This window comes from Phlebotomus argentipes, unplaced genomic scaffold (genome assembly GCF_947086385.1).
Source record: "Phlebotomus argentipes unplaced genomic scaffold, Phlebotomus argentipes genome assembly contig_15, whole genome shotgun sequence".
Taxonomy (NCBI): Eukaryota; Metazoa; Arthropoda; class Insecta; order Diptera; family Psychodidae; genus Phlebotomus; species Phlebotomus argentipes.
This window is the reverse complement of record NW_026776181.1, coordinates 15,446,071-15,472,715: the sequence shown is the minus strand read 5'-3', so window position 1 is coordinate 15,472,715 and position 26,645 is coordinate 15,446,071. Positions and strand designations below refer to the sequence as shown.

Sequence of the window (26,645 nt, the reverse complement as noted above, 5' to 3'; positions counted from 1 at the left end):
TTCAATTTTTTGACAAAATTAAGCATTTTCATGAGATAAAGATCGTTTTTCTAGATCTCTGATGTTAAGAAACACTTTAAAAGTCCTTTGAAAATCTCTCAGATAGATTTAAGACTTAAAAAGTAGCCTAAAGAAGTGTTAGTAGGTTTAAAAGTGTCTAAAAGTGTGTTAACGAAATTATCTCCTCCTTGTGCAGAACAATGGGAAAATTCTTCTGTTTCAATTCCACCTCTATTAATCATTGTGTTGCTGATCCTGCCGAAAAAGATGCCATTGTTCGGCGAAGAAATAGTGCGCGGATGGTGGAAAATCGATGGCTGGAAGGCCGGCCCGAAGATCTTATCTTCCCTTCCTTGTTGGCGACTTGATATGGCTGTTGACTATTGTATTAATGCGCCCTCTCTTGCGCCCGCCGTGCTTCTGTTCCGGTATGCAAATGCCCAGACGCGCGCTCTCCGGTGCTCTCGCTCTCGCCCGGAGGGGCGGAGCCTGGTGACAGGGTACCATCGGCCGCGCCAGGGCTGCAGGAAGAAGCGGAGAACCGGCTCGAGAGTCTCGTTTCCACGACAACGCCAACGTGAGACGGCAACAGTCGGCAGTCTCACGCGATGATCCGCCAGACAGCTGGGCCAGTAGTGCTCGAGACAGCGCAGAAGAGCGACTTGCGAAGAGACTGACGGAGTGCGGTGATGAGGATGCAGTGAACATACCAAATATCTGTGCAAATAAACCGTGCTGATCATGCTAGTGCCATCCGATATGATTGCCGCGCAGTCAAAGATGGTGTACCAGATGAACAAGTACTGTACGGATCGTGTGCAGGTGCGCAAGGCACAGATCCACAAGACCATCCAGGAGGTGTGCCGGATAGTCCAGGACGTGCTGAAGGAGGTGGAGGTGCAGGAGCCGCGCTTCATCTCCTCACTCAATGACTACAACGGCCGCTACGACGGCCTGGAGGTCATCTCGCCGACGGAGTTCGAGATCATCATCTACCTGAATCAGATGGGCGTCCTGAACTTCGTGGACGATGGCACACTTCCGGGATGCGCCGTGCTCAAGCTGAGCGACGGCCGCAAGCGATCCATGTCACTCTGGGTGGAATTTATCACAGCTTCGGGCTATTTGTCTGCACGCAAGATTCGCTCTCGCTTCCAGACACTCGTGGCTCAGGCATGCGATAAATGCGCTTATCGGGACATCGTCAAGATGATCGCTGACACCACCGAAGTCAAACTTCGGATCAGGGAGCGGATTATCGTGCAAATCACGCCGGCGTTCAAGTGCGCCGGCCTCTGGCCCAGATCCGCCTCGCACTGGCCACTGCCCGGCATTCCCTGGCCACATCCCAACATCGTGGCCGAGGTGAAGACGGAGGGCTTCGACATGCTCTCCAAGGAGTGCATCGCGCTGCAGGGCAAGAACTCCGCCATGGAGGGCGACGCCTGGGTGCTGAGCTTCACGGACGCCGAAAACAGACTGCTTCAAGGTGAGGATCGGGCGGATTTCCAGGCATTCTATGCATAATTCCAGTCACTGCTTTGCATCCACCGAGCATTAGTCATTCGGCCAAACGGTTTGCCTAAACGGTTAATCTCGCGGCGATTTCACGAGCCGCGAATTTGATATTCATGGGATTTGGCGGAAAAAATGATGAATAGAGAAATTTTGGGTGTTAATGTAAATTTGGTGTGAAAATACGCTGCATTGAGACCGCAAAACTGTGTGATTTATCGCCGCGAAAGGGTTAAGAATAGAGTGGAAATTTGTGCAAATTTTTCGTATTGCAAAATCCAAGGGGGAGATATTATGGTCGGAAGTGATGGAAAAGTGGCGTTTTGCTTGAAGTTACTAGATTATTTAGTCTAAGAAAATAAATTCTTGAAATGAATGAAGTTCTTGATTGGAAAAGCACTTTCAAGCACAAAATTATAGTTTACGATATAAGTTAGAATTAAGTCAAAAAAGTGTGAAATTGAGGCAAAATCTAATCTCGATACTGTGAAATTAATCTTTCCAGGAAGCTGCAGAAGACGCTGTCTCAGCATCCTCAAGACACTCCGAGACCGACACTTGGACTTGCCGGGAAATCCCGTGACTTCTTATCACATGAAGACGCTTTTGCTGTACGAGTGCGAAAAGCATCCGCGGGAAATTGAGTGGGAGGAGAACGCCCTGGCGGACAGGATCAACGGGATCTTCCTGCAGTTGATCTCCTGCCTGCAGTGCCGCCGATGTCCGCACTACTTCCTGCCCAACATGGACTTGTTCAAGGGAAAGTCGCCGGGCGCCCTCGAGAATGCGTCGAAGCAAGTGTGGCGCCTCACCAGAATAATGCTCACCAACACGAGATGCCTGGAGGAGCTGTAGAGGACATGCAGTGAGAGTGAAGGTGGTGAAATTGTGTGATTCAAAAGTGGTGAAAGAAAAGGATAACCGAGCAAGAAAAAAAAGGTGAATGTGAGGAGCGCATGTTATCAGTTTTTACTATTATTATTATTGTAATAAAAGAATGACAAAAGGTGTGTGCAAATTTGCAGAAAATGCCTAATTTTCCGTCGGCAGAATAACACAATCGGAAGAAGAATATAATTTTTATAGCCAACAAACAGTCACGAAACATTCCAATCGCATTTTTTTGCGTCGAAAAGTAAATCAATCAGTCGACAATTTTTTTTCTCTCTCTCTCGCTCGTATTAAATGTTTGTGACGAAAATGTTGAAATTTCTCGTTTGATTTAGTTATTGAGGAAATCCATTTGCAAAACCACACGGCAATATAATATTTGCTTAGGAATGCTAATATAGAGAGAGAAGAAAACCTTTGAAGAAATCACGGAGGATTTTAAAGATAGCGGAACAATTCAGTTGATCATGCTTTTCACAAGACAAAATTCTATTAATACACGAATTAATTTGATGAAAAATGCTTCTTTCTATTCTGAATAAATTAAAGACTTGCGTAATAGAGGTAATAAATCATTTTCACTTGGTGTAAATATTGCATGATGAATCCAATGTAGAGTTTCAATAAGTCAGTCCCAATTAATATTCTTCAACTCCCACATAGAGATATTCATTGAATTTGCGAATAGTGAAGTGCTGAAGCATTGAATGATCGCGATGCTTGGCAAATTGCGTGAATAACCCTGTCTGACTATGAGAAAAACTTATAAATTACTACCTTTTATCTATTTTATAAAAATATTCTCGCGTATTTATTCTGTGATTAGGAAGATATTTATATGCCTATCTAGCGACTTTTTCCTACTTTTCCCTCCCGCGCGATCTGACGAAGAGCAAGAAATCTTGAAGAAATAAAGTATATATTATGATTATGTGTTGCAAAACTTGTGCAGAAGAATTGTAATGCAAAAAAAGTAAAGACATGACATTATATTCGATATTTAGAACTTTCCATTCTCTTTTGTACATAAATCTATGTTTGTATGTATAAGAATTAATAATAATGATTCAAAGTGATTCAGAAATACAAAAAAAAAACACTCAATGGCATACAAATATAAAGAAAATGAAAATGCAATGGAAAATCCAGTGGTTTTATTTGCTGTTCTCATTGACATATTCCAACTTTTTCTGTGTGAATTTGCGAATGTGAAGAATTGAATGCGATTTCTCAATTCCGATACTGAATAATAAATAAATCTCCACAAAGTCCTTTCATGTGCATTATCGCGTTTAAAGCAAATTTATCTGGAAGAAATATTTCTACACACAATTAAAGTCAATATAGAGCAATTTATTCTTAACTTTTCCGCCCACTTTCGCCTTTTTTCAACTTGCGTCCATTTGCAGTCCATTAAGTGAAGATTTAATCACTGTTTCAGCCGCCTTTGCATCATTTTATAGCATTTTCTCCTCTTGTCACACACTCTTTGTGAAAGAAGTCCATAAATACTGTCCCGAAATACACGCGCCACTTTGTGATGAGTTATCAATCTGAAGAAGGATATTTTTCGATATAATTTCTCATAAGGCTCATGAGCATAATTATTCTCCCTCATCGCGTTAATGCGATAAAAAGGCGCTGTGAAATAATTTGCGAAATTAATTCAATTTCTTATGATACAAATAAGTGCCTATAAATCAATTTAACATGAGACAATCTCGTTTGTGTTTCTCCTTCTCTTTCTCGCGCGTGATTCCGGCGGAAGAATTGCCTGAAATGCTTTTTCCTCGAGAGCCGCGCAATGTTAATTCATCTGGCTAAGTGCTGCTCTCATGGATGGAACTTCGGACTTCACATTTGGCGTGTTCTTGAGGCATGTCTCTTGACATGTGTTTATTGATTACCTCACCGGCATATTAAATAGCTCTTGACTGTTGTGTCGATGTTAATTCATTGGAACTACTCAATTTTCCGCAGGGCTCTTCATATGTCGAGAATCTCATGGCAAGAGAAATGTTTGCGATTGATAACAAAGACTGACAAATTTAATATATCACTTTTACAAATTCGCTAGAAACTGTTGTACAATTTCCCTCAAAGCTTCTCGAATGCGTAACTATTCGTCAACATTTCCCGCAGCAGCTTCCAAATCTCCTTGGCGGCATTCTCCATGGACGCCGTGGATTTCCCTTTGAAGAGATTGAGGCCGGGCAGGAAGTAGTGCGGACATCGGCGGCACTGCAGACACGAGATCAGCTGCAGGAAGATCCCATTGATCCTGTCCGCCAAGCACGTTTCGTCCCACTCAATTTCCTGCGGGTGTTTTTCGCACTCGTACAGCAAAAGCGTCTTCATGTGATAAGACGTGAGCGGATCTCCGGGCAGGTCCAAGTGTCTGTCTCGGAGTGTCTTGAGGATGCTCAAGCACTTCTTGCGACATCCGCCGTACAACAATCTATTCTCAGCCTCGCGGAAGTTCATCACCCACGCGTCGCCCTCCATGGCATTGTTCTTCCCCTGCAGGGCGATGCTCTCCTTGGAGAGCAAATCAAATCCCTCCGTCTTCACCTCGGCCACGATGTTGGGATGTGGCCAGGGAATGCCGGGCAGTGGCCAGTGCGAGGCAGATCTGGGCCAAATGCCTGAACACTTGAATGCTGGCGTGATCTGCACGATGAACTGCTCTCTGATCTTCAGCTTCACCTCCGACACGTCCGCCAAGAGTCTCACGATGTCCCTGTAGCAAGACTTCTCGCATGCCTGAGCCACGAGTGTCTGGAAGCGCGAGCGGATCTTCCTGGACGACAAGTAGCCGGAGGCTGTGATGAATTCCACCCAGAGTGACATGGATCGCTTGCGGCCGTCGCTCAGCTTGAGCACGGCGCATCCCGGAAGTGTGCCATCGTCCACGAAGTTGAAGACGCCCATCTGATTGAGATACAGCACTATTTCGAACTCATACGGCGAAATGACTTCCAGGCCTTCGTACCTGCGGAGAGAAGACTGGAGATGAATGGATGCTTTTTCCAGTTCGCGATTAATAACATTAATCGATTGATAGAAAGGTTGTAAACGGATGTAAGAGTTTTATTTGCATTGAATTTGGGTCTCACATTGGATGAAAATGAAGGATATTATTCTTCACTATGTTTTGCAATAATTTATCATTATTATTATTAATTCTAATTCTGTTCAGCAAGTGAAAAATTTGGCTTTTCATGAAGAATACCTTATTAATTGTACATGAATGAAATGTTGTGTTATATTTGCCAGTGTTAAATTGTCTTCAAATCAGCAAAAGGAAGGAAATAATGACCCAAATATCTACTTTGCAATTGCATCAATTTCTTAGTCAATTGGTTTGGATTAGAGCTCACCTTCCATTGTATTCGGCCAGACTTGATATGAATCTGGGCTCTTGGATTTCCACCTCGCGCAGAATGTCCTGGACAATCTTGCAGATCTCGAAGATGGTCTTGCTCATCTGCACCATTCGGCACTGCACGCGCTCCGTGCAGAACTTATTGATCTGGTAGACCAGCTTGGACTGCGGCGCGACCATGTCCGGAGGAACCAACATTTCACAATCCACTGGACAATCAGCATGTGAGCATTTCACTCTTGTTCGCGGATTTCGCGCGCCGGGATTGAACTCACAGTGCGATTCTCGTCACAGAACTGCAGAGACCTCAATCGGATTTATTGCCAGCGGAGCATCGCGAAGACACGGGAGAGACACTCATTCCGGCACAGAACATGGGAATGCTCGCCATCCGGCGAGAGAGAGTGCGAGATTCAGGTGAAAAGAGAAGATTCCCCGCGATACTTCGAGAGGAATATTGAGTGTTTCGCAGGGAGAATTTATTTGTTGAAGTCGCGCGCAAATATCACGCTCTCTTTCCCTCCGGAATTGCCGCGGAAGAACCGGAGGCGGATTCAAACACAAAGTCCCTCCTCCTCAGCTCTCTAGCCATCTCACTTCGCCGGCACAACAAACTGGCGGAGCGCGAAACGACGATGGATTGCGCAGGGCGAAAAAATCAATAAAAAGAGGGTCTTCGGCTCTGGACACATGCAATATATCACTGTCTTGAGGGGGGAATTTCACCCCCAAACGAGAAACATGGCGTTGCGTCTTGACTTCTCGAGGGTGTTCAAGTGAAACGAGTCTAAACATTAATACAAAAATGTACTCCAATTGTGTGCAAAAAGAAGATAATTTGTACGTCTTATTATTTAATCACAAATCTCTGTGCCACACGTGGATTCACTTAGACTTCTTGCAACTCTCTTTTTCTCTCTCTCGTGCGCGACATTTAGTCTATTTTCAGCACTCCTCATTCCATGGGCTTTTCAAATAAGGCAACGACGACGCCAGATTCACTTTGTCATCCAAATGGGAAATTTTACGATCATCCCGTATAATAAATATCAATTGAATTATCTTGTGGGATTCACCTTCCGTCATTCATCTTGCGAGAATGTCGTTTTGTTTCAGAAATAGTTCCACTTTGCTATGCAATCAAAAAGGGTTTATAAATGTGTCGCTCAAATTGCTTCATTTATTCCACATTTAACCATAAAATTCTTACTGTATTTTCCTCAGAATGCAACATCTTCTGAACATTGGAAGTTTATGTAATTGTCACTGACAGCGCTAAATACAACAATCGATCCTTTAACCGATTTGTTACACCAGAAAAACACTCATTTTCCCCTCGCATGAACTTATCTTTGAGCAATAAGCGCTCGGATTATGTGGATTATTGCGCGGATCTTTGGCTTTTCGTGTGGCGTGCGATCACCATCTCTGGAACACTTCTGGCCAGGCTTCAAGCGACTGGGAGAGTGAGCCGGTTAATTCCCCTCATTCCACCACATTTCTAATTCATTTGTCACATCCGCCCGGAATTTTCCAGCCACCCTCGAAGCCACTGAAGAGCGGCGGAAGCGTGAAATGAAATTAGGCAATCCTTGCACCCTTGTTGCCTCAGTCGCCCACTTTTATCTCATTATCCCTTTTCCATTAACCCTCCAGCCGAGATTCTCCTCTCGCCCACTTCGTGTGCTTATGCAGAAGCACTGCCCGACCAAACAGTCAATAGCGTGGTCGGATTCAGAGCGAGATAGAGCACATATTTGCTTGAGACAAGGGAAATGTCGTATGCCCGCAGTTTGTACACCATTCTCACGGGGCAAGTCACAAGGTTATTTTGGAGGAAAATTAATGGACTCAATCAAATAGTTAAATATATGAATAAAATAATCATAAAATTATTATTTTCCCAAGTGAAATTGCAAAATAATCAAAAAATGATTGAATATTCACAAAGTTAATGGTCAAAAATTCATTAAAATTCATACAATAATCAAATATTTAAGTATTTTTTGCCATAATCAAGAAAAGACGGAAATGTATCAAAATTTAAATAAAAATCACGCGAAATCAAAATAAAATGATCTGAAATCGCAAATGATTTTCCTCTTATTAAAATCACACTTTTCGATATATTTTCATTAATAAACCAGAAAAATGAACGGATAAACTGTACACTAGTCCTGGTCATATAATATCTCCCCCTTGGCGTGAGATTCGACAGCAGAGATCCCAAATCCTGATAGAGCACAGAAATTTCCTCGCCAATTCACCACCTGAAACATGATGCCACTCGAGAGGTGCATTGAATTTGCTAATCGCCTCCTCATCGTGCCTTATTATGCCATTATTTATCATCGGATGACATGAATAGTCCAAACACACTCCTCCCTTCGCCACCCACACCCTCGCATTCCACGTGAAATATTATGACAATCGCGCTGCACAATGGCAAATTCATATTCGTGATGTTAGATAATTTGTTACAGATTTTTCCTCCGAAAATAAAACACACTTTTTCTACTTCCCTTCCACAGCTGCACTCTTTTCACAAACCGCCCCAACACTTAAGGCCGCATTTCTCTTCCACTCTATGGCGCACTCGTCCTCAATCATCAGCGTAATTCTACAAGACTGCGTGGCTTCGAGTGCTTCTGGGAGTGAAACATTTGGAATTGATTACTAAATCTATTTACCTTAATTATGTGCAGAGTCTGTGACACCATCCAACATCTGCACAAGGCGCAGTTCCTCTGCCAAGCTGGCAATAAAATATGTTCACTCCTCAAAGGCGACATATTTTATTTTCACATTAGTGGATAATTTAATTATAAATGTGAAATAATAAGTTGTCGCTGCACATTTCCCGAATAACCCCATTCGAGATATTGGTTTCAATTATATTCCAATTGAAATAGTAAAATAGAATCACGACAGGAAAGAAGACAAGAATTTAGCGGAAAGCGAGGCAGATTTGGACAGATTCTTTTAAGAAAAAAATAAGGTGAGAACCAAAAGACAGTGAAGAGCGATTGAAACATTGAATTTAGGTTTTTCTCTTGATATTTCTCTTTATGCAGACAAAATTACAAAGGTGATATTTAGTTATCAAGATATTTGAGAGTGATGGAGAAAATGACGTTTAGTTGATCATTCTTGGAACGGCAGAACTTGAGTCCGGTCATCAGCTCCTTGGAGATGTTCAGTAATTCAGCCGGCGAAAATAAATCGTTGCATTTCGTGTCGTCGTCGCGTCCGGTTGTCTGACGAACGGCGGCCTGATCAGCATCTTCGAAAACCATCAGAAAATCTTCAGTGTCTTCCGCAGCGTCTTCCTCGACGATCAGGTCGTACATCTCCTCACATTCGGTGGCAGATTTGGTCGCAGAATCCTTTTGCCTTCGTCTCTCACGTTGAATCGTCTTCATCACTCCTGAAGACTCCTGACCTCTCTTGGCTTTCTCCTTCACATCATTCACAATGTCGTCCTGGAGCATGTTGGAGGTATCAGGCGGCGCATGTAAGTGACAATCTCTGACGAGCACCATCAAGGACTCTTCGTCGTTTCCCTCGGTGTTAATCCAGGTGTCAGCACGAACCTTGCAATTGTTAGATTTGAACTGCGTGCACTTCCAGAACGTAACGTCCCTCAGTTTGCTATCCTTTTGGTACGTGTAACCTCGGTAAAGCAGGACATTCTTGCCATTCTGGTCTGTCACTATCCTTGGTGGTTTTGACACTTGTTCATAAAACATGTCTTCGAAGAAAGAAAGTTCTACTGTCTTGAGATGTACTCGCAATGAAGTGCTAAACTGAACTGAGGACTCTGAATCCTGAGTTCCCTTTTATACCCTTGAACAGGTAGAAAATCTCGATTTTCGTTAGGCATTTTGGACAAAAATGTCATTAAAACGTATTTAGGCGGTTTAGGCAAAGTAATCATTAGAAAAGAAGATTGTAAAACTGGCTTTAGAAGGGCAATTAAAATGTATTTTATTCTCAATCTTCTTAGATGGAACTTTCCATTTCATATTGTTCCAGCTTTCCCTAATATTCGATTTGGAGCCTTTTCGACACACACACAATGCATTTAAACACTGATTTATTGCTGTGTATTTAAAAGGGAGAATTTTTACTCATCGATGGTTGAGAATTAGCAAATTTCCGACGCTTTTTCTGTGAGGATTAAGAAAACAACCAAGAAAGACATCCAAAAATCTGCAATAATAAACATTTGAGTATTTCTCTTCCATCTATTTTAATATAAACTCCAATACATTAAATTTGCAACTGATTCTTCACGCTGCTCTCGGGAATATATTACAATTCCTCTAACTGAAAAGACTTAACGTACAATTGTACAATGACAGTAAGTGCAAATTTAGATGAAATTCCTTGTCAAGTTATCATTTTCCACTTCAATTTTTCTTCCTCTTACTCCATAAAAATTAAACAAAGCACTGACAAGTCATACTCGAAAGATCAGGGGAAATTAATGTTAGAAAGAACGCAGAAACTAGCCTATTTTTTGCAAATCTCAAGAGCCTTTGCTTGCACTTCTCACTTCGACTCGATGAAGATCTTCACCATCGGCGCTCGCGATGATCCCTCCTCGGGCTCCCGCTTCACAATCCTCGTGGGCGCGGCGGGCGTACTCTGGGCAGACGATGACGACGGACCCACGAGCTGCCCGAGGCCCATCTTGATCTGGTGGATGTGCACCATGACACACTTGTGGAACACATCCACATTCTCCGGACTCAGGCGGTTCTTTGTCTCCTCCAGACATCCCTCCAGCACGCGCAGCACATTCGTGTACTGCTCCGTGTTGGACAGACTCGAGGCCACCCACATGATGGTCGCCATGTCCGAGATCAGGCGCACCACCTCCGGATCCCGCACCATTCCGCCGTGGTTGTTCGTCTGCACCGTCTGATTGCCCATCTCGCGGCACTTCTCGCGCAGATAGCTCGGCGTGAGCATGGACAGGATCTGTGGCTGCTTCGAGATCTGCGGCGTGAACGTCTGAATCTGATTCAAGTTGGCCTGCACATTGCGATTGATCTTCTCCAGCGACACCACCAGATTCGCATAGATCTTCTGCGTCTCCTCCGTGATTGGCTCATCGTAGCTCTTGTGAATCGCCACCTCGGAGTTGAGGCTCTGCAGCCGATTCAGCTTCACCTGCTTGGCCGCCAGCAGTTTCTTCGTGCGCACCATCAGCTCCAGCAGCTTCACCGGATAACCGCCCACTTGCTTGTCCGTGGGATATTTGAGGCTCTGCGGCTTCTTCAGGTGACTGAACACATCCACACTCAGCATCGGATCGTGCTTCCCGAGTGTCGTGAGACAATTCAGCGGCGAAGCCACGAAATTCTTCGGCAGGTTTGCCTTCTGGCGGAAGTTCTTCGTCAAACTGCTCAGCGGAATGGTATCCTGGAGGAGGGAATGTTTGTTTTTCACTCCATTTCTTCAGCAAAAGCCCAGACAATTGCAAATTCTCACCTGTGTCGAGTTGGAAATCAGCTCATAGTCCGGAATTGTTTGCGTTCCCAAGCCTTGGCGCTCAAAAGTGATGCGATACGTGTGATGGTGCGAATCCACAGCAGCCACGACTCCCGTAAACAGACCGTCCTGGGGCTTGCGCAGTCTCGCCGTGACAGTCGTGCCCACGGGCAGCGTGAGTGGCACGCTGCTGGGCAGATCCTTCACGAACGACACGTCGCCCAACTTACGCGTCTGCAGGAGGCGCAGCTTCTGCCGCTTGCGCTCCAACTCACGTCGCTCCTCATCGAAGAAGGCCTGCGAGCAGCGCCGCGGCTTGCCCATCATCCGCCGGATGCGCGTCCACTCCACGCGCGACATGCTGCGCGTGATGAGCTGCGGAAAGGCTTCTTTCAGGCAAATCTCGAAGTCGTTTGGCCCCTCGAACAGCGGCTTGTCGATGGTGCTGTAGAACCACTCGTAGCTCACGAACTTGTGCGCCTTGGGCAGCTTCAGGAGGTTCCGCAGGCGCATGCCGACGCGCTGGCCCAGCTTCTTGTCCAGCGGCTGCGTGGGCGACGGCGTGGTCACCGGGCGGCCCATCTGTCCCCGCATGCGCCCCAGCACCTTGCCGGACGATGGACTCTGCTTCCCGGGGAACTTCAGCTTCATCCGGCCGCGCTTCATGATGCGACTGGGCGTCTGGAGGACCTTAATGGGCGAGCGCTTGCCCAGCTTCCGCGGGGATTGCTTCGGCGGTGGTTTGTCGTTGATAATGTTGTCGTCGTAGAACAGGCGGTTCTTCTTCCGGATGCGCGCCGGCATGCCGCGGGCGTTCAACACCTGGATGGGTTGCGTGGGCGCCGGTTTTGGAGGCAGCTTTGTGCCCACGCGATGAAGCCCCAGAGCGGCAGGCCCAAACGCTGGCGGCTCCCCATCGTCGTCCACCTCCATGTCATCCTCGCGCACCTCCTGGCGCGCCTTCAAGCTCTCCCGGGGCATTCCCAGCGACCTTCAAAGACGAGAAAATCTCAGTGTCCGGAAACACACTTCAAATTTTGAATTCAAATCAAAGTGAGGTTATGGGATGTTTTTCACCATCAAAATCCACCCAGAAAACATGCAAAGCCCCCAAAAGCAGCCCCACGGACGACAATGAGTCAAGATCAAGAGCCCCCGGAGGGTTCCACGCGCAGAAAAGGCACGAAATATGGAAAAATTCTGCGTCACTATTCCCTGACAGTCCACAAGGAAAACTCATCAGAATCCCGAAAAGCCACCACTCAGGCCCCACAGAATCACCCTTAAGTACACAAGAAAGATCTTATAAGCCAGTTTCAATCATTTTCCCAGCGATTTTTTCATTTTTCTCGCTCTGACATTTCGCCTTCTTGAGCAAACGAAAATTATCGCTCCACTTACTTGTTTACTCAATTGCAGATTTCTCCTGTCCCAGCAGCTCTTGCTCCCGGAAAATCACTCTGCTGCTGAAGCTGGACTGTCGTAGATTGCGCCGATGGTGTTTTTCCAGCGATTACACGTTCTATTTGATATGAAAATAAGGAAAATTTCACGTGAAATACGAATATTCAAAAAACATCCGCCATGTTCTTTGATTTTGAAATCCTCGATGTCACTTGGCGGCGCTTCAGGCGGCGGCGGTGGAAAACTGCTCGAATCCACTGGCATGGCAGTGCGCCAAGGCGGCGTGCCAGTCTTTCAAACATTTACTACATTACGGAAGTAGAAAATAAAATCATTCACAATTGGAAACTGCAGATTTTTGGAAATACTCATAGAAAAATAATTTCATACTATATTTTAGCAATTCTAAAACATTTCTGACATGTGTCCAGTTTGATTCATTACTTCTCCCTGTGTAAAATTTTCTACACGCGTCGTTTAATACCTCAATTGCATTCATGTTTTCTACGCGTCGGATTTCGCCTCTAATTCCATTCTTGGGAGCTTTTTGGGCGCATTTGGGTAATATTTTGCAAAAATTCTCACCCGTGCGAAGAGAAAAATGTAATCGCGATTCTTCTGCGTCGTCACAGAGACTTTCTTCTATTTATTTCGGTTTATTCCTTATCATTTTCTCCGTTATCTCGCGCTCAAATGCATGCGTGGGCAGTTCTTTGTGTCGCCCTTCTCGGCTTGTCCAGCGTCTTGGCGGATGGCCAGATCAACACTCCGGGCAACAGCACGAAGCTGACCAAGACCAGCGATGACAAGACGGTGTACATGGAGGGAGGAAGCTTCCAGGAGAAGCTGCCGGTGCAGAAGAGCGTGAAGAAGGAGCTGGGAGAGCCTCCGAGAGCCAACACGACAGTCTCCACGCCAGTTCTCAACGTCACGCTGCCCGCCAATGCCACTTCTGAGGCCCCGAAGGTCCTCAACTCCACCACCACCACCACCTCAACCACTGTGAAGACAACCGCCTCCACAACGACGACGCCCAGGCCAAAGAAGCCCAGCCTCACGGTGAGCGTGCAAGACGATCCGAGCTTGCTGGAGGTTCCGGCAAAGTCACAACACCCCCAGTCCGGCGGCCGGCTGGACGTGGAGGAGCCCGTGGCGCAGCTGTCCCAGGAGAACATCCTGGAGCTGCCCGTGAATCATCGAGACTACATCGTTCCCATTGTGGTGCTGATCTTCGCCATTCCCATGATTCTGGGACTCGCCACCGTGGTCGTGCGCCGCTTCAGGGATTACTGGCTCACGCGCCACTACCGTCGGATGGACTACCTCGTGGATGGCATGTACAATGAGTGATGGCGAGTTTCCGGGAAGACTCGCCCACGCCTCAGGAGACGACTGTTCCGCCTCAGCCGCGCGACTGAGGAGTCCAACAGCAATAACCAATTAATGCTTAATGATTTTTACTGTAAATAAATGTACATTTTAATTGGTAAATGAATAAATTCGAGAATAAATCCGTCGACTCGAGAAATTGATCCTCGTTTGACTATCTTCACATCGACAAGAGTTGGTCGGGAACCGTCCTCAGATGGCGCTTCGTTAGGACTTTTGCTGATGGTGAGTTGAATTGTTCTCCAGGAAAACTTGAATTTCCCCAGTGAAAATAGCGTGAATCAGCTGATAAACACCTTAAGACACATTTTTGGGGACTCAAGCAGAGCTTTCAGGTGAGGGATGCACGCTTTCAGCTGAAATAAGAGTGATATTTTGCTTGAAATATCTTGACGCTATCTTTTCAATATGGCGTGCTTTTTTTGCGCAGTGCTGAAAAAATGGATCCTTCGCAAATGACGCAACAGCTGCGAGACATCTTCCCGGATCTTGACGCGGAGCTGGCTGAAGTGCGAGCAGAGGCGGCAAGGGTGACTGCTGAGAAAGAGAAGAAGTACAAGGTGTTCCTAGAGCAGGCAGCTCTGAACACGAAGCTTATGCTGACGATTAGGGAAATTGAGAAGCGGCAGAAGATATATGAGAGCTAGTAAGTTTGAGTGTCCTTCTGTCCTCTCAGCATAACTAATTAGTTTGTGTGTTTTGAAGTGTCACGAATATCTGCGAGTTACACAGCAAGGTTCAGTCTGAAGTGCAACTCACGAAGCGCTGCAATGACGCAAAAATGGCTGAATTGCGCGACAGAGAGCGGAAGATGGCCAAAGCCACAGCGTGCGAGATCAGGATTAAGACAGCTGACCAGGCGCTGAAGATGAATTTTGCCGACGTGAAGCAGCTGGAGGAAAGGGTGGAGCGAGTGAAGGAGCGGCTTGTGAAGAAGTACGCATTCTACGCTGCTGGAGTTGCCAAAATTCCGGAACTCGAGCGAGAATTGACTTCGCTGAGGGAAGAGGCGATGAACATGAGGAACGTGTACCAGTCAAAGGATCAGGAATCGCGTGAATTGAGGGACAAAATAGCTGCAAAGATCGCAGAAATTGACGAGTTGCAGACGAAAATGGAGAACGAAGAGGAGAAGGTTGATCAACTGAAGCAGGAAATGAAGGAGAGTTCTGACGCCATCTCGAGTGAGAAGAAGCGCATCGATGACTTCTACGCTTGCCAGCAAGCGCACTGCTCAAAGTACGTTGAGGGAATTGATGAGTTTAAGCAGAAGAAGATCAAGAATGACGAACTGCAAAAGTTGCTGGACGAGAAGGAGCAGATGTATTTGGACACGAAGGCGGAATTGTGTGAGAAGAATGAGCGACTGAACGACTTGTTGGCGGAAAAGGAGAAGAATGTGCAGAAATTGCAGGAGGAGCGAGATAACATCGTTCAGCGCTGTGATGAACTTAAGCAGACTTTGAAGGATCAGGATAAACTCGATAAGCATATCGAGGAACTCAAGGAGCAAGTCCGTGCCAGGCAGGAAAATCAGAATGACTCCTTTTTGCCACAATCGCCGAACTCTGACGATTCCTTCAATTCTTCTGACACTGTCATGAATTGGATGAGAAGCATCGGATCGCCAGAATCGATCCTGAAGACGACTTTCAATTCTGGTTCGCCGATCACGCCTTTGCGCAGGATGTCAACTGAAACAGTTGCCACAGTTGAGGAGGAAGAAGTATGTGAAATCTTATCTCGCTGTCTGATTTACTGACTCTGATCTTCTTATTCCAGGGCAACACCTCAGTTTGCGAGGTCAGTTCTTCTTATCAGAACGATGAGGCTATTTAAATCCTCCCTCAAGTTCTTCTTTACTGCTCCAATTCGTCCAATTCCACGAAGGACGGGACAGAATTGCGAAACCATTTGCAATAGCAGTAGAGAAAGTAGCCTAAAATGTAGATTTAAGGACCCTAGAGATGAATTATCCAGTGAATTTGAATTTGAAATACTCACCATGAAAGATGAAGAGCTTAGAGAGTCTGATTTGGAGAGGCGCAGAGAAGTTTTCCACAATGAATTTTCTAATTACAACATCAATCTAAAAGTGAGAAATTGCAAGGATCTTATTTCCTATAGATCATTGGAATTTTCGTTGCTAATCTCTGACCCTTTCGTGATTGCAGACAATTGAAGTCATCAAGAGTGCGTGAAAGACGGTGAAAAAGAGGATTCTGCCAAATTTGATGTTGACACTGAAGTGAGGAAGAGCAGGATTTAGAGGGTGAGTCAAGAAGATTTCTCACTCAGTTAATTCTTACCACAATTTGAGGGAAAATCTGTGTTGGCAAATCTCACAAATGTTGCTTCGAAGGTAATTTTTGCACCACATTTTGATGCATTGCTCATGAGCGTACTTCAAATTTCCTCGACACTCACAACCAAGATCCACAAATGTTCCTTCATTTTGCCAGCAAATGCGACAGTTTTTCTCACTTTCTCGCTGAGAATTTTGATGAGACATATTTTCTCATGCCAGAAAAGTCACGAAAGGCAAAAATATCACAACTAACTTGGATTATGTCGAAGCATTTTTATTTTGTAAAAATTATTTGGTTAAATTATTACACTTTATTTTTTTCCTTCTCTTTTCACCGCACATTTGCTGGCGAAAGAGTTGTTGTATTAACAAAAAAAAAAATAGAAAGAAAGAAAGAAAAGAGTTTTGTGAAACACAGAAATTACACTTTATCAGTTTTGAATAATATCCATTTGTGATTTTGGGAGTTAGGAAGAGTTAGAGTTTCATAGATTATAATATTGATTTTTTTTTATCTCTCTCTTTCTTTTAAATATTAATTGCACCACAATATAAAATAGTTGGTAGAAAAAAGAATCCTCAAGTAGAGATTGACTAAACATCTAATAAATACAAATTTATGCGCAAGTTTTTTCATACAAATTTTCTCTTCATCACGATATTTTTTCATCATTTTATATTATAAACAATGTGTGTGTGTTTATTTGTTGGTAATTCTACGTTAGAAAATATTACAATATATTCTTGTTTTTATTTTATAATATATTCTTGGGGAGACACTTTAAAAAGATAAGAGTTTGTGGAAAAAAAGTGGTGAGATAAATAGATAGAAAACAAACACGAGCTGATAACAAATGGCTTTAGCAACAATGCAACTCTTCTAAGAGACTCTCTTGACTAACAATGACTTATTTCGGATCATTCAGCATTCCGGAAGCGTCGATAGATTGACTGGACGTAGGTGAAGACGCACTTCCAGTCGGGCTTTCGCATCATTACCATGTCCTCGACATCGAGAAGTGGCGCGATCCCGGCTTTTTCACTGAAATGACCAAAAGATTTGGGGGTGGATTTTCAATTGGGGTTTCGCTGGCTTTGAGGAATTTTTCTCAAACTCACTCAGCCACTCGGAAGGCGAGTGTGAAGTTGTGCTTGCGCTGCTGAGGTGTCAGGGCACTGTAATCGAATGCATCCGGCAGGAAGTGATGAATGAGTGCACAGAATGCTAATCCATCACACCAGCTCGTTGAGAAGTTGGTTATTTGAACGTTCTGGAATGATATTTTTGGTCAATTAAATGTCTTGAAGTGCAGAGAAAAAATTCATTGAAAGAATGAATTAATTAAAACATTTCGACAAGTGCCTCGAAAACTAGCAAAACTAGCAGTTTAAGGTTTGAAATTGCTTTGAATTTTCAATTAAATTGATAATATTGGTCAATTCCAATTATTTTTCATAACATTTCAGGTGATTTTATTGATTAATTATTGAAATATTAACTAAATTGTGGAAAATTGATAGACAAACTCACGATATAAAGGAAAAAGTTGAATTTTAATAGTTTTCTTATTGCTTTTTTATGAATATGTGTAAAGAGAAAATTTTCACATGATATTTCACTGATATTTGATATTTTTCACTACACAAATTATGCCCAATTTAATGTTCAATCAATGCAAATGATTGAAAGTGATTTTGAGGTTGCAAAATAAACTATAATGACGCAGAAAAAATATCAATTTGTATGAATTTTGCCTCTAATTCGAAAAGTCGAGCGCAACACAGAAAATTTTTCGACACACGAACTTTTTTATGATAAATCTGATTTCTTTTATTTTAAAAGACATCAAGATCTATCCAAAAATACATAAAACGTCAAGTCTCAAAGAGCGTTTTTTGATAGTTTTCGAAGAACCTGTCGATTTAATCTCTTTAAATCATGCAGAAAAACACAATGCAAAAGTGTGCTAAAGTCTGTGTGTGGATTTTATTAAGGAAGCCATGCTTTTCTACTTCATAATGTAGGCTTTAGTTGTGCTGAAATACATTTTAACATATAAGAGAGAGAGGGAGAAGAAGGACACAATTAACTGGGGGACAAACAGGGAAGATGTTTTTGCTTTTTGGATTGTCTTTAAGATGCAGCAACACCAAATCATATCAATTTTATTTTGTCACTGTACACAAGACGAGAGTATAAAAAAAAACCACAAAAATCTAGGAGAGAATCGAAAATAGAACAACAATAAAATCAGTATAAAATAAAACAGGGAAGTGGAATGCAATGAAACGAGTAATCAAACGGCCAGTTAAGTGTGGCTGATGGTGTTGTTTGCGCTTTTTTGCTTTGCTGTACCTCGTATTCCTTTGTCTTAATCTGACACCACTGCAGTAGCTGTTCCTTAACAGTGGCCGCACGTGCACCTAACGCTGGGTCGGTAAACTTAAAAATTGGGGCTGCAGATCCCCCGGGTGTCTTGGGAGTTGAAGGTGTTAATGGGGAGCTAAGATTATTAATAAAGTTACTTGCAGTTTATCTCATCTCCTTCCGCACGAGTGTCATGTAAATTTATGAGTGAATGAATTTGCTTGAGAGAGTTTGCGGAGGATTCTTTAATCTGAGATTGCCAAAAACTCACAATTTCCATATGTAATTATTATATTACTTTTGACGAATTACTAAGAATCTTAATTCGTCTTCAGCATTCAATGGAATTTTGAGTGAAGAGAAAACTATGAAAAGAGTGAATTGAAAATTTACCATTATTTCTCTACGAAATTTGCCGAATTGTAACTCAAACACTCGCTAATGGTTTGATTAAATATTAATTATTGCCCTATATAATAATTATTTTGTGAATGTTTCAGTAGATTTTGGCTAAAATATGGCAAAATTAAAATATAAACAGAAAATATTGTCTTCAAAAATCGATTTTTAATAGATTTTGAGTGCATTTTATCCATAAAAGTTGTAAGAAAATCTTTTTTTTTTTAATTTTCATTAATTTTTTCAAACTTCTGAAGTTAGGAAATTAAAAAAAATATGCCATATTTTCTCATTTTAAGTCTTTTAGGAACAAATATTTTAGGAAAATTAGTTGTAGTTTCAATTTAACTGCAATTTAAAAAATAAATCAGATTTTTTACTATTGATTTTTCATAGTTTTAAATTCACTCATCGATTTACCAAATCCAATAAGGAAGTTTGCTAAAAAGAATACAATTGTTGCTAATGAAAATGAAGTCAATGAAGCACATGAATGGATCCATAAAGTTGTCTTGCTTTAATAAGTAATTTGAGAGTAATTTTCACATTTTGTCAAATTGAATAAATTCAAGTTCATCGTTTACAATGACACTCGTCGGTTTGGCCTAAGAAGAATAAAAGGTGGGTGTGAAATACATTCTACACGCTAAATGAATTGGGTGGAATGGCAATGATGATGCGAGATACAAAAAAAGGGAGAAATCTCAAAGGTTAGTCACTAAAAAGTCCAAAATAATACGGAGATAAAGAGAGAGAGAAACGAATAGGGATGAATTCTTTGGTCTCTAAATGAGGGTGAAAAATCACTAACTAATGCTTTTTTGATGATAAACTAAATTACTCAAGATTGTTTCCACTCTGAATGAATGAATGAATTTCATTCATTTAGAGTTGGAAAATAAAGAATCCTTCAAGCTAATTGTTTTAGAAGAGCGAATAAAAGTGTGTGATTTCAACTCACTTTGGTGGAGAAGCCGCTGAATGTTGCTTGTCCAGTTGGCGGAACTTGGCAAACGGCGACATTGGCTTGTTATTGGTGGCGGCGACTCTCGATTGAATGGTTTTTGTGGTGACTAGAGAAATGATTTGTTTTATTATCAACTGCAAATCCTTTTCACCCAAATTTCTTCCTTACTTTTAGTAGTTGTAATGACTCCATCTTCGTCAATTTTTGACTCATTCTCAGTGGTTTCAGTTTTTGCGGTCAGTTCTGAAAGGAAAATGGGTGGAGAAAAAGGGCGAGAGTTTAATGAAAATGTATCAACATCACAGTGAAGGACAGAAAAAATATAGATTTTACACAAAAAAAAGGAAATCAAATGGTATTATTGAGTGAAATAAGAGAAATCAAAACACACACAAGAAAAACACTGAAAGACAAGTGAGGAAAAACATTGTGAGAAATGTGATTTTAGAGAGTGAGAAACTGAGAGATGAAAATGGGAAAATTAGTTTAATTGCACATGACATTGAGAATGATTGGGCGGAAAATGCATGGTTTTTCTCGAGAAAGAGAAGGAAACACGTGAATTAAATATTTCACTTCAAAATTGAGATCGTGTCGACGAAATCCAATGCCAAGATCGTCTATTTTTCTTCTTCCACACTCTAACTTTATATCTTCCTTTCAGAAGAAGAGACGCTTTTTCTAATGTTGGGAGAAAATAATGGTCTTGTGGTTTTCTCTCTCGACAGAGCAAAGTAATAATAATGATAATGTCTTTTTTCATCCTTCTCAGGATTTTATTTTTAGAGACGAACACACACAGAAACACAGAGAGACAGAGTGGCAAAAATGATGCGAGAAGGAAAACAAACACAGACACACAATGAGGGACATGTTGCTGCTGGTGAGGAGATAAATCAGTGGCTGGTGAAGAGACTCGAATACGATCGCGGAGGAGATAAAAGAGAAAAATCATGCAGCAAGCTTTTCCGTGACGACATTCAAAGCATTGACGCATGATTGGAGACACGTGAGATTTACAGGTGAGAAAGAGTTTATAGAGTATATATAAATAGGTTGTACACTGTTATTTTGATAGCACACTCTTCAAAAAAAGATACTCTCTTTTGCGCAATACTAATTGATCGACAGGGTGAGTGACTCCAGGTGGTTTTGCAAGATGATTTCTACACTTTTTGCTATGTTTTTTGACTACTTGAGATAAAAATTGAGTCCCAATTTTCGAATAAAAAGCATTTTGGTCAGTGAAATGATCAAATTGTGCTTTTTTCTGTTAATTTTTACATTTTGCATTTAATTCTGATCAAAATCAAGATTATTTCGTAACTTTACTGTTCAAATTACTGATATTTTATAATATTATACTGACCAAACTACTGCAGATGAAATGACATAAGAATTGTGACAAATTTACTATAAAACAGGGCGGAGCTTTTGAGTGGGCGGAGTTTAATTCAATTGATTTTCTTCAGTGCTTTTGATGACAATGAAAAGTTCATTAAATAATGTACACAATTGATTGAGACTTTAAGTCCCAAATCAACCCACTTTCTCTTAATGTGTGTTTAGAAGGAGTCTTAAAACCCACCTGGAGTGTGCCACCCTGTGAAAGAGATTTGAGATAAATACAATATAGTGTGAGTTGAAAAAAAGAGTCAGAAAAAACAAGCAACTATTCTCAAAATATGCTTCTATATTTTGATATGAAAACTCACTGATTTTAGCAATGTTGGGACTTGTGATAATGGCAAGTTCATTTGGGGTTGAAATTCTTGTGCACGAAGAGAGGCGCAGCCACCAAAACTTAAATAATCAGACAGAGAGTAGACTCGAGACGAGAGTGATTGAGAGAGAGCAGTTAAACAGCCGTCATGTCCCCCAAATTGGTGTATATAATATCATATATATATATAGATAAAGTATTTCTAAGTGGTTATTGGCGTGAAAGCGTAGACAATATTTTATAGCACGATCTCTAAAATCATTCTTTCACATTGTGGATTTGACTCCGTGCCCGTGAATTTGCTCGACAAGTGTTTCTTTTTGGAATGATATATAATCCACGCATCGCATGAGAGTATTTTTTTCTCTTTCTCAGTGTTTGTTTTTTGCTCTTTTTCTCACGACATGGCTGCGTTGAAGAGATCTTCAAAGGCATCCTCAACATTGTCCTCATCGAGGAGGTGCATTTGGGCCATTTGTGCAATTGACATGTGTGGCATCGTTTGACTTCTTACCAATCCGGAACTGGGATTGGGGTTATTGATTGATGCCTTTGATGATGTTTTCACGCGGTTAATTGTGGTGGTGGCGGTGATCCTCTTGCTCGTCACCAAATTGGGCACATTCGATGGTGACTTCTGGCCGGAAAAGTACGCGGCCACGGTCTTTTGCTTCTCCGACACCTTGTCGCGCGCTATGCCGGCCTCGAATTGCTTGGGCACGGACAGCAAATTGTGATTGGACTTGGCGCGCTGCAGGCCGCGATTAGAGTCAGCGATAAAGTGCTTTGGCGAGGTAGGCGCCTTATTGCTGTTCTGGCAAATCTGGTGCCAGGAGTCGGACTTACTCAGTGGATTCGGACCGGCGCTGATGCGCGACATGTGATTGTACGTGCTGACGAACTTCTCGGGTGGCGCCGGTGGCCGCGAGACGTTGTTGTAGATGATGTGACTGGGCGGGGCGGCGGATTGTGGGGTGGCGGGCGTCTCGACGATCACCACGGGGCTGCGGGCGGGGGATTCGGGCGGCGTGGGCTTCTTGAGGCCCTTGAGCACCGTGTGGAGACTCTTGGCGGCGCTGGAGCCCTTTCCGTGGGGATCTTCGTCGCCCAGGCGGCTGGTCTTGTGGCTCACGGTGACGGCGGAGTGGCAAACAGGGCCGGTCATCACTCTGGACGACACGGCCTTGTACTCTGTGGAGTCGGTCAAGTCTTGGTCCTCGTCCCAGTCATCGGTGGCGTCGTTTGAGGACTTCGCCGGGGACACGGACACTGGACTGGGATAGTCGAAGATCTTGAGCGTCTCCTGCTTCGGGCTGTACACGGGCCGATCGCAGGTGAGCACGAGTGGCTCAGCGTTGGGATTCGTGATGGAATCACGCGGGCTGTCGACTGTCCACTGGGGAACGCAGGTGGAGACGCAGCCAGGTGGTGTGTAGTCTGTGACAGTGTAGTTGATGTCCGTGAGATTTGGCACACTGCCCATGAATTTGCTCTTGGGCACGTAGGAGGGATTCACCTGGAATACGTTCTCGTTCATCTGCGTGTTGCGATAGGTCTCGTCGTCGGCCAGGAAGTTGAAGTCAGTGCTGGGCAGTGACGGACGCTTCTCGTACAGTCGACTGGAATTCACTACAGGTGCGACTGGATAGGTCTCCTGGGTGCTCTTGTACTTCATGGATTGAGATCTCGGGGAGAGCTTCCGCGGGGAGGGAACTTTGGGTGGTGGCGGAGCCTCGAATTTCGTTGCTGCCAAGTTGAGGACTCTCTTCTCGGGCACCACTTTGGCTGTCCAGGGCAGGACGTTGGTTGGCGAGTGTCCTGCCTTCGGGGTGAATTGGTAGTTGGCTAGACTTCGCGTGGGCGAGCTCGGTGTCTGCCTCACGCCCTTTCCGGGTGTGTCCATGAAGCCGTTCGTGAGCTGCTTGACTGTGTTGTTTGTGGGCTGAGGCAGGTGGACTGTGTGCGGGATGGCTTCGGGTGTGATGGGCTTGAAGGGGGGAATCTGTTGAATGATCCTCTTTGGTGGGGGTGGCTTGAAGGCCGACATGGGCGCGTGGGAGAACTTGTTCATGGGGATGGGCTTGGGGATGATCAAGGGGGATTCGAACTTCTCTATCTTCGTGCTGACGCCCTTCTTCTTGGGCGGTGGCGTGGGCAACATTGGCTTCTGGTGCACCACTGTGGCCTCTGTCGATCGCCAGAAGGTTCTGGCTGAGTTTCCGCCCACAGGCGAGGTGACTTTGAGTCCCAAAGCGGTCGGTTTGGGTGTATTTTCGAAGGTGTTCTTAATGTTGCCGAACTTATTGCTCCAGTTCTGTTGCTTTGGCTCAGGCGAAGCGTCTGGCTTTGACCAGGAGAGCCCGTTGTTGGTGCTCTGTTTGTGGATGAAGGCGAGGAACTTGTGATCATTCTCAGTCTTTGGCATGAAGACAGGCACAACAGTCTTCCCGGGAGCTTTCTTGTCTCCCACCTGAACTGCTGTCTTCAGTCCTTGGCTTTGATTGGAGGGCTTCTTAATGAATTCGCTCTCTGACAAGGCATCGTCACTGTCACCGACTGCCAGGGCGATCTTCAGAGGCTTGGGGATGTCTATTGTGTTGGCTCTCTTCATTTTCATCTTCTTGGACAGACGAGAGTTGGTGTCATCGGCTGTTGCGAGCTCCAGGAGTCTCTGAGCCGCCGATGCGGGTGGCGTTCGACTTCGGGCTTTCTTCGTTGAGTGCTTCAGCCTATTGTGCTGATTCTTCTCCTCAACTCTCAGATCGTCCAGCTTCTTGATCTTTGCACGGTAGACGGCATCCTGGATGGATTGGCGAGCGTGATGCTGAGTGGAATCCACGGATATGCTCTCATGATACTGACGACTTGGTGGCGGCAAGGCAGCCAAGTCTTCGTGCACGCTCGCGTCCAGACTCATGGATTGGCGCATGAACTTGAACTTGGGCTTCCGCGGATTGGGCAGATCCTTGACAAACTCCTTGGGGCGATGCAGCACGGCGCTGGGCTCTGTGGCCAGCAGAGATCCCGCGGATGCCTGCTTCTGGAGATTGTAGGAAATGCTGTCCGACTGTGCGGCGTCCGGAGTATTTGAGTGACTCTCTCTCATTATCATGTCCTCCATGTAGCGCCGGGCGTCAGCCAACTCCTCTCGACTCACGCCGACCGTGTGGCGATTCTGGCGGGCGCGTCGCTTGGCGAAGCGCGCCCCACCGAATGGCCTACGAGCGGGATCGGGTCGCGTGGTGGACTCCATCTCGGGTGAGGAGAGATCATTGTCTGACAGCTTGTCGGGCGAGATGAGGCCCGTCTGGAGGCGTGAGACCAATCCCAGAAGGGTGGATCTCTTGTGTGTGTCGAGATTGACGTCTTTGCCATCGCGCAGGCTGGCCTCCAGACGATCCAGGGCCGTGGTGACGTCAAGGAGGAGCGCCTGATCGACACTCTGCTGACCGGCGCACTCCTCGTGACTCTTCTCCATTGTGTTGTGCAATCCAGCTGCAAGGAGTTTCAAATCTTCACCACTTTCGGTGCCGGAGTCTTCCACGTGAACAGCACACTCATCATTAGTGCTCTGATTGGAGTTAGATCGTTGCGGTGATTTCTTGTGCAGGAGTCCCTGTAGTAGGGGTAAAAGGAGTGACTCACCCTTTGCCGCCACGGGTGGCGCCGGCGGAGGCTCCTTTGGTGGTTCCACCTCCTCTTCTGACACCTCCTCTACTTCCTCTTCCTCCTCCTCCTCCTCCTCTTCTTCTTCTTCCTCAACCTCCTCCTCTTCCTCCTCAACAATCTCGTACTCGTCACTGTCCAGCTCTTCCTCCTGCTGCTTCAATTCTCTCTTCACGCTGGCAATGACGTCAGCACAAGCTAAGATTGTTTTTTTTTCGTGGATTTACAAGATAGAGAGATGAGAAAGAGAGAGAGAGAGAGAGAAAGAATGTAAAAAGGATTAAAAGTAATGAAGACTAGCTGGAAAAAAGATGAGTGTAGCCCAGTTGCAGAGACTTATTTGACTTGTAAAATAAGTTTTGTGATGCTTTTTTTGGTTCGTTTGTGTTTCTCTCTTGCTTGCGAATATAGTATATTACTCAACAAAAAAGAAAAAAAGAACTACTACTCATAAAGTGTCTTCTGGATAAGTCCAATCATAAAAATAATAGGAGGAAAAGGAGCGAGATGTGAGCCAACCAACACCATCCCAGAGAGCGAGAGTTGAGCAGGATTTTTTTGTATTTGATTTTTTGAAATAATGTGTGTGTTTTTTTTCAGTGCGAGTGTGTGTTTGAGAGAGAAGAAAAAAGAGAAAAAAAATATTTCACATCTTCTCAAATCTGATTAAGAGAGATGCTCAAAAAAGTGCAGACTGACCTTCCTTTTCCGCCATCACTTGCTTGAGTCTGGCTCGCAATTTGCGTCGCTCTTCGTAATTGGTTGTTTGCTCCAACTGTTGAGGAATTGCCAATGAAAAAAGTGTTGAGGATTCAACGTTAATTAGGCGGCGCCCACCTGAGTTTCTTCTTCACTTACCAGCTGCTTTAGAAGAACTTCGTCCCAAATCTCGTCGATATTTGTGGGCCTCTTCTTTGTGGTGGTTGTGGCAGTTTTAACAGTTTTTGTTGTGCTTTTTCCTACCTACAAATAGTCAATTGATGAGTAAGTTTTCAACCCCATCTGCTCACTCTATCGCTAATATTAGACACTCTGGCAAATTGCACTGTCGCTCAGTCGAATGCCTTATCACACACACTCGCTCTCATGCACTCGCGGTCATTTTTAGACACTCACAGAAGTTGAGGAATG

At 44.1% G+C, this 26,645-nt stretch overlaps 6 protein-coding genes across 10 annotated transcripts in view; 3 read left to right on the top strand and 3 right to left on the bottom strand.

The window, feature by feature from the left end:
* The first annotated feature begins 674 nt into the window (after window positions 1-674).
* LOC132261977 (protein mab-21) lies at window positions 675-3,477 on the top strand. The gene is made up of 2 exons (XM_059761063.1): window positions 675-1,489; window positions 2,021-3,477. Exons 1-2 carry the CDS (start codon window positions 742-744, stop codon window positions 2,368-2,370), a joined length of 1,098 nt encoding a protein of 365 aa, XP_059617046.1. The 5' UTR covers window positions 675-741; the 3' UTR covers window positions 2,371-3,477.
* Window positions 3,478-4,406: 929 nt separating this feature from the next.
* LOC132262146 (protein mab-21-like) lies at window positions 4,407-6,213 on the bottom strand. The gene is made up of 2 exons (XM_059761297.1): window positions 5,787-6,213; window positions 4,407-5,398 (listed from the first exon to the last, which is right to left on the bottom strand). The coding sequence occupies exons 1-2, from the start codon at window positions 5,987-5,989 to the stop codon at window positions 4,504-4,506; spliced, it is 1,098 nt and encodes a 365-aa protein (XP_059617280.1). The 5' UTR covers window positions 5,990-6,213; the 3' UTR covers window positions 4,407-4,503.
* A 3,823-nt stretch (window positions 6,214-10,036) lies between these two features.
* LOC132261809 (protein lin-9 homolog) lies at window positions 10,037-12,898 on the bottom strand. Its single transcript, XM_059760799.1, has 3 exons — window positions 12,692-12,898; window positions 11,291-12,281; window positions 10,037-11,221 (listed from the first exon to the last, which is right to left on the bottom strand). The coding sequence occupies exons 2-3, from the start codon at window positions 12,269-12,271 to the stop codon at window positions 10,346-10,348; spliced, it is 1,857 nt and encodes a 618-aa protein (XP_059616782.1). The 5' UTR covers window positions 12,272-12,281; window positions 12,692-12,898; the 3' UTR covers window positions 10,037-10,345.
* Window positions 12,899-13,214: 316 nt separating this feature from the next.
* Window positions 13,215-14,214, top strand: LOC132263149 (uncharacterized). Its single transcript, XM_059762765.1, has one exon. It carries the CDS (start codon window positions 13,388-13,390, stop codon window positions 14,042-14,044), a length of 657 nt encoding a protein of 218 aa, XP_059618748.1. The 5' UTR covers window positions 13,215-13,387; the 3' UTR covers window positions 14,045-14,214.
* Window positions 14,215-14,282: 68 nt separating this feature from the next.
* Window positions 14,283-16,327, top strand: LOC132263140 (golgin subfamily A member 6-like protein 25). The gene is made up of 5 exons (XM_059762750.1): window positions 14,283-14,418; window positions 14,514-14,729; window positions 14,789-15,809; window positions 15,866-16,178; window positions 16,258-16,327. Exons 2-4 carry the CDS (start codon window positions 14,524-14,526, stop codon window positions 15,920-15,922), a joined length of 1,284 nt encoding a protein of 427 aa, XP_059618733.1. The 5' UTR covers window positions 14,283-14,418; window positions 14,514-14,523; the 3' UTR covers window positions 15,923-16,178; window positions 16,258-16,327.
* Window positions 16,328-16,650: 323 nt separating this feature from the next.
* The window catches only part of LOC132263127 (titin), a 28,966-nt gene continuing 18,971 nt past the window's right edge, over window positions 16,651-26,645 (bottom strand). For 2 of the 5 annotated variants that reach the window (XM_059762729.1, XM_059762728.1), the window contains 8 exons: window positions 26,373-26,477; window positions 26,214-26,289; window positions 25,494-25,712; window positions 20,294-20,368; window positions 20,120-20,231; window positions 18,748-18,895; window positions 17,511-17,662; window positions 16,651-17,433 (listed from right to left, as the gene is read on the bottom strand). In XM_059762729.1, coding sequence (XP_059618712.1) covers window positions 17,310-17,433; window positions 17,511-17,662; window positions 18,748-18,895; window positions 20,120-20,231; window positions 20,294-20,368; window positions 25,494-25,712; window positions 26,214-26,289; window positions 26,373-26,477 — 1,011 coding nt within the window. In that variant the 3' untranslated portion in view covers window positions 16,651-17,309. Of the gene's footprint in view, window positions 17,434-17,510; window positions 17,663-18,747; window positions 18,896-20,119; window positions 20,232-20,293; window positions 20,369-25,493; window positions 25,713-25,962; window positions 25,977-26,213; window positions 26,290-26,372; window positions 26,478-26,645 lie in introns of those variants that run through there. The other 3 variants (XM_059762730.1, XM_059762731.1, XM_059762732.1) reach the window with 3 other exon arrangements.

What these genes read in the sequence shown, in the direction of transcription:
- LOC132261977 (XM_059761063.1), top strand. Translation starts at nt 742, where the DNA reads ATGCTAGTGCCATCCGATATGATTGCCGCGCAGTCAAAGATGGTGTAC. An exon ending in CGAAAACAGACTGCTTCAAG is followed by an intron (nt 1,490 to 2,020) that starts GTGAGGATCGGG and finishes TAATCTTTCCAG; the next exon opens with GAAGCTGCAGAAGACGCTGT.
- LOC132262146 (XM_059761297.1), bottom strand. Translation starts at nt 5,989, where the DNA reads ATGTTGGTTCCTCCGGACATGGTCGCGCCGCAGTCCAAGCTGGTCTAC. An exon ending in CTGGCCGAATACAATGGAAG is followed by an intron (nt 5,399 to 5,786) that starts GTGAGCTCTAAT and finishes TTCTCTCCGCAG; the next exon opens with GTACGAAGGCCTGGAAGTCA.
- LOC132263149 (XM_059762765.1), top strand. Translation starts at nt 13,388, where the DNA reads ATGCATGCGTGGGCAGTTCTTTGTGTCGCCCTTCTCGGCTTGTCCAGC.
- LOC132263140 (XM_059762750.1), top strand. Translation starts at nt 14,524, where the DNA reads ATGGATCCTTCGCAAATGACGCAACAGCTGCGAGACATCTTCCCGGAT. An exon ending in CAGAAGATATATGAGAGCTA is followed by an intron (nt 14,730 to 14,788) that starts GTAAGTTTGAGT and finishes TGTGTTTTGAAG; the next exon opens with TGTCACGAATATCTGCGAGT. An exon ending in CCACAGTTGAGGAGGAAGAA is followed by an intron (nt 15,810 to 15,865) that starts GTATGTGAAATC and finishes TTCTTATTCCAG; the next exon opens with GGCAACACCTCAGTTTGCGA.
- LOC132261809 (XM_059760799.1), bottom strand. Translation starts at nt 12,271, where the DNA reads ATGCCCCGGGAGAGCTTGAAGGCGCGCCAGGAGGTGCGCGAGGATGAC. An exon ending in TGATTTCCAACTCGACACAG is followed by an intron (nt 11,222 to 11,290) that starts GTGAGAATTTGC and finishes TCCCTCCTCCAG; the next exon opens with GATACCATTCCGCTGAGCAG.